Source organism: Phocoena sinus, chromosome 2 (assembly GCF_008692025.1).
Source record: "Phocoena sinus isolate mPhoSin1 chromosome 2, mPhoSin1.pri, whole genome shotgun sequence".
NCBI lineage: Eukaryota > Metazoa > Chordata > Mammalia > Artiodactyla > Phocoenidae > Phocoena > Phocoena sinus.
Genome location: NC_045764.1, coordinates 31044226 through 31050225, shown reverse-complemented (window position 1 = coordinate 31050225; position 6000 = coordinate 31044226). Strand labels below are relative to the sequence as shown.

General features: G+C 39.2%; 1 protein-coding gene across 7 annotated transcripts in view; it reads right to left on the bottom strand.

Moving 5' to 3' along the window:
* Positions 1 to 1054: 1054 nt before the first annotated feature.
* The window catches only part of TJP1 (tight junction protein 1), a 116418-nt gene continuing 111472 nt past the window's right edge, over positions 1055 to 6000 (bottom strand). For 4 of the 7 annotated variants that reach the window (XM_032622219.1, XM_032622224.1, XM_032622220.1 and 1 more), the window contains 2 exons: positions 5210 to 5353; positions 1055 to 2605 (listed from right to left, as the gene is read on the bottom strand). In XM_032622219.1, the coding sequence (XP_032478110.1) occupies positions 2511 to 2605; positions 5210 to 5353 (239 nt within the window). In that variant the 3' untranslated portion in view covers positions 1055 to 2510. The remainder of the gene's footprint in view (positions 2606 to 5209; positions 5354 to 6000) is intronic. The other 3 variants (XM_032622222.1, XM_032622225.1, XM_032622221.1) reach the window with 2 other exon arrangements.

Sequence of the window (6000 nt, the reverse complement as noted above, 5' to 3'; positions counted from 1 at the left end):
GTGTTCTAATTTCATTCCTTACACGTAGCTGTCCAGTTTTTCTAGCACCACTTATTGTAGAGGCTGTCTTCGCTTCATTGTATATCCTTGCCTTCTGTTACAGATTCGGTGACCACAGGTGTATGGGTTTATCTCTGGGCTTTCTATCCTGTTCCATTGATCTGTATTTGTTTTTGTACGAGTACCATAGTGTCTTCATTACTGTAGCTTTGTAGTAGTATAGTGTGAAGTCAGGGACCCTGATACCTCCAGCTCCATTCCCCCACCCCCGCCCGCCCCACCAAGATTGCTTTGGCTACTCAAGGTGTTTCCATACAAATTGTAAAATTCTTTGTTCTAATTCTGTGAAAAATGCCACTGGTAATTTGATAGGGAGTACACTGAATCTGTAGATTGCTTTGGGTAGTACAGTCATTTTCACAACATTGATTCTTCCAGTCCAAGAACATGGTGTGTCTCTCCGTCTGTTTGTGTCATCTTTGATGTATTTCGTCTGTATCTTATACTTTGCTGCATACAAGTCTTTTGCCTCCTTAGGTATGTTTATTCCTAGATATTTTATTCTTTCTGTTGCAGTGGTAAATGGGATTGTTTCCTTAATTTCTCTTTCTGATCTTTCATTGTTAGTGTATAGGAACGCAAGAGATTTCTGTTTGTTAATTTTGTATCTTGCGACTTCACTAAATTCATTGATTAGCTCTGGTAATCTTCTGGTGGCATCTGCACGAACTGCAGATTAAATCCCCGTAATCGGCCCATGTTCTGTTTTTCTAAAACTATAAGGGAGGAGACAAAACCATATACAAGTTGGCCCTAAGGAACACGAATAAACACATCCACATACACTTACGGGCACAGTGGGAAGACTCCGCCTGCCCCCCTCTTCTCCCGCTCTGTCTTCTGCCAGGATGCACTGGCAACAGGGGCTCACTCCAAATCCCCCAGCCCCACCAGGACCAACGCGGCAGCAGGCAACTGGGTGTGCAGGATTTTAAACTAGGATTATGAAGTTAAACAATACTAGAAATAGTGGGCAAACAGACCAAACCAGCACTTTATTTTAAAAAGTTTTATTCTGCAGATTTAGAAATTTGAGGTTTTTTTTTAATAACTGCAAAAGAAATTCAGTCACACCTACTGATTAACAGAACGTAGTGGTGTATTATCTAAACAGAAATTGTGCTGATGTGCCATAATAAATTGTCTATTAGTAAAAAAATACACTTTAGGGCACAGCATCATATCACAAATTACAACAGGGATACTTTGCAAGAATTTATTCAAACTAGAGAATTCTGAGTAACTATCTTTTTGAATGCAGCATTTAAAAACGTAACAACTCTGTGCATTCTTTTTCTTAAAAAACTGACCTTGTGTGTGTCATAGAAATGCTGCTTTATTGCTGCAGAGGTCAAAGTTCAAGGCTCAAGAGGTACAGGAGAGAATACAAAGGTAGCCTTAAGAAACTTGGTTTTGTTTATGTATAAAAAAGGTAAAGTTTATAAAAGTTAATTTACAAACCAAGAACAAAGTGGTATGCACGCCTTATGTACAAGCATCCTTAAAACATCAAAAGTTTTTAAATGCATAGCCTAAAAAAAAAAAAAAAAAAAAAGAGAGAGAGAGAGAGAAAACCACCACTGCCCCTTGCCAAACAAACAAAACAAAAACCCACCCCAAATCACACCATTATTTTCTTCTGGGTGATTACACATTTCTGAAACCACCAAATCCACAATTCACTCAATCTTTTCATGATACAGCATCTAGATGTGCACAAAAGCCATAAAAACTTAGTAATACACAGAACGATCTAAGAATTAAAAACACAAGGGTAAGGCATTCCTGCTGGTTAGTATCTCTATGGTGATATGGTTAACTCATAGATCCAAAGAGGCCACAGAACCAGTCTCACATGCTTTGGTGTCCTTCCCTAAGAAAAATGAGTTTTCATATACAGTAAGTAAGTGTCTTCACTTGCCCCGCCCCGCCAAAAAAAAAAAAAAAAAAAGCTATAAATTCCTCTTACTGTACATTTCTGTTAAATCCACTACACTGGTTATACATTTGAGGTGCTTTTTAAAAACGTGTGATTACCTCATGCATAATAAAAATGAGTATGCCAGGCCAGGGCCATAATAAAGTCTGAAACAGTGTACTTTGGAAAGAACAAAACTCAAATGCACCCCATTTACTGGCTGGTATTTTAACGGAAATCAATATGTGAAGTTAAGCAGTGACCATATAAAAGTACAAAACTCATTACAAAGCATCACATCTTGGAGCCTGCAGCCAACACCGACCCCCAACATGCAGCAGGCAGCATGTTTCCCAAGCACGGTTCAGGGGATGTTCACTCAGCCTCTCCAGTTCAAACAAAGCGTGTGATACTAACACACTGCAGTGTCAATTACAGGAAAAGTATAATACTTGATGAGTGGTTCCATTTAGATTTAGTAAGTTTAAAACCCAGTTTCACATTATTTAATCAAGTTCCTATATTTTAAGAATTAAAAGTGGTCAATCAAGACAGAAACACAGTTTGCTCCAACCAGATAATTTGGATCTCCAGGAAGACACTTGTTTTGCCAGGTTTTAGGATCGCCTACGAGAGAAAAAAAAGTTCATGTCATTTCTGGTTGGTTAAACTGCTATTTGTAATGCTTTGCAATCATGGGACAAACACAAACATATATATTTAGATACAATTTTCCTCTATTTCTTCAGCATACTGCACTTGTACCAAAACTCTTAGTGCTATATATATACTTCATTGGAGACCCACTGGAATCTAATGATCCAAAAGCTGTTGCAGATTTCTCGTTTATGTTTTCAAGTTCGAGCCTTTTAAAAAATGAATAAAAGTTAGGGTGATCATGTGCCTGGGACAGTTCCAGTTTGCCCCTGAGTCCAAACCCTTATTAAGAGTACCCTTCTTGGGCTTCCCTGGTGGCGCAGTGGTTGAGAGTCTGCCTGCCAATGCAGGGGACGTGGGTTCGTGCCCCGGTCCGGGAAGATCCCACATGCCGCGGAGCGGCTGGGCCCATGAGCTATGGCCGCTGAGCCTGTGCTCCGCAACGGGAGAGGCCACAACAGTGAGAGGCCCGCGTACCGCAAAAAGAAAAAAAGAGTACCCTTCTTTCACTTTCAAAAGTTTAGACAATAATTATATGATTACCCCATTTGAGCTGAGTATGAGAACACATTTCTCACACTTGACAGACCAAATGAAACCCTCAACACTGCAGAATTCGGTTCTTAAGGAGCCTCCTCCCCTTTACAAAAAAAAAAAAAAAAAAATTCATTGAGACTGGGCCAGAGATTCTTAGCTCTGATCCTGCTGTACAACAAAACCATTCACGATGCTTCCAAAAGTCATTGAACTGAGTAAGACTGAAGCAGGGCCTGGGCTTTGGAGTTTTTAACCAGCTTTTAACCAGGTGATTTGAGATTTGCAGCTACAGCTAAGGAGCCCTGGCAGTGGACTCAACGTAAAGAAGGCTGGGACAGCCATACATCTCTTGTGTCCATGGTAAGTGACAGTCAAAGCTGCTGCCTGTAGAGCAACAGTTCTCCACCAGGAGCAGTTCTGCCCCTCAGGGGACAATGTCGGAGGCAATTTTGCTCGTCACAACTGGCATCTAGCGGGTGGAGGCCAGGGAGACTGCTCAACACCCCACAGGGCCAAGGCTGAGAAACCCTGCAGACTGTAAGCTGTCCGTTACCTAAGCGACATCTGAGTCATGGTGGGTAAGCAGCTTAAAACAGAGGGGTTTAACTTCACAGATACACGTGGGCTTGTGCAATACTGCAGATAAACTGTTTAGGCAATGAGATAGTTATGACAACTCTTGGGAAAAACTTTAGGTTCAAAATTTTTTCCAATATACTAATAAATGCTTCTTGGAATTAAGTCAGAAGCTATCAAAATCTACCCTTGACTTTTTAAAACAGAAATTTACAGTAGCAAAAGCATTCCGAAGCTACACAGAATTACATAAAATTACATTTCTCTTCTAGGTGTACATAACTCAAATTTAACACAGGAAACAGTAAGTTGTTTCAATCTAACAAAATAACATGTTCTGTGGCACAAAACAAATTATATGAAGCATACTGATTTTTTTCGTATCTGGAAAAAAAAAATCGCTTATAAAACAAGTAACAACAGAGAGTTACTTTAAGGACCCTCAACCTATTTTGGGTTAGAGGACGATCACAGCCCACACTAAAACCTGACTTTTGGAATATATGTTTTAAATGCAGTTTTATTAATGTTAATTCATTAGTTCAAACTAGGCTAATAAAATGTTTCTCAGTGGAGTTCCTGAAGAACTTTTCCCAGAAAATGGGTTACTTGGGAATGAATACATGTAATATTTTATGTTGGGTAATATTAAAATATGTTCTTTACACCATAAAACTCTATTTCATACTGTACCAAACTAAAACTGTATAATGCGCATCTGATTTATCAAAAATTCAGAAGAACTTTAAATTCTTTTTTTCTACATCAGGTTCAATTAAAGTGTTCTATGCCATAAATATAGAAAGTTCTGACTTTAGTCTAACTGACTTAGTCACCCAAGGAAGTGAGAAATGTGAAAATGCAATGGAAGCTTTCAAATTATGATCTTGACAGCAAAAAGCCATTTTAAAAGTGTATTACAGAAGTTATTTTGAGTTTTACATGGAAAAACCATGGCCAAGTATGATCACAGTGTAAGGTCTTTTATCTTTCAAGTTTCTCTAGTGTGTTTGTGTATACACACACGCACACACACACACCCCTACAAAGTATATATATATATATACTTTGTAGACTGAGAAATAGTAACCAAAAATAGAAATTATTATATAAAGGAATCAAATCATTTTAGTATAAAGACGAAAATGCATATATATGTAGGACAATATCAATTCTCCCACCTCATCTTAAAAATTTTGACAGAATAACTTTGTTGAACACCAAGAAACAGTCAACCTTTGGCCAAATCATCAATGTTTACAAGGCAGAAGCTTCTCTACCTTTCAGTTTTCATTTACAATATATGTACCACAAATAAACTCCAAAACACTGGTGATGCCTACAAGGCCACAGGAACAGAGGGAGGATCTGTGCACAGACAGCACGGGTAGCTCCGTCAGCCCAGGGGTCAATCAACGACAGTACCCAAAGCCCCCAAAGGACAGAGTGAAGACAGCATACCCGACGAGGAGTCGGATGATTTTAGAGCAAAAGACCAACCGTCAGGAGTCATGGACGCACAGTGTGGTAAGCGCAGCTCCACGGGCTTCAGGAACTTGAGGCCATGGGGCCCGCACATCACTAAGGGGCTCAGCAGGGTCTCACCTGGGGCGGGGGGAGAGAGGTTAGACGGCTGGCTTCCTTCTAGACCCACACCCTCCTCACCCTCCTTCTAACCATATGCTTTAAAGCCAAAGAGGGTTAGTTCTCTGTAGTAGCACTGACCAAGAAAAATGTAACAGGAGCCACAGATGTAACTTAATATTTTCCAGTAGCCACATTAAAAAGGAACAGTTGAAGTCAATTTTAATATTTTATATAACCCAATATATCCAAAACATTATTTCAACACGTGAGCAATATACTGAATCTTTGAAACTGGTGTGTATTTTACACTTCTAGCCCGTTTCAATTACAACAGCCACAATTCAAGTGCTAAACAGCCAGAACGTTGCTGGTGGCTACTTCATTCAATCACAGCATTCTTATGGTATAAGACATACTCAAACATTTTACAAATGTTACTTATATCTTGTGTTTTTAATGTTGTATTTGCTACAGACTTGGTTTAAGAGATTCACGCAGGAGGGCCAACATGTTAGTATTCTGGCAAAATGTACGAAAATGAGCTAAAATAATGTATTTAAGGAAGCAAAGCACTGCTAAAATATTCTAAAAGACGTTGCAACATGGTTCATTATCATTTCATCCTGACAGATCTGGAAGACTGTGAAAAATAAGAGCATTCCTAG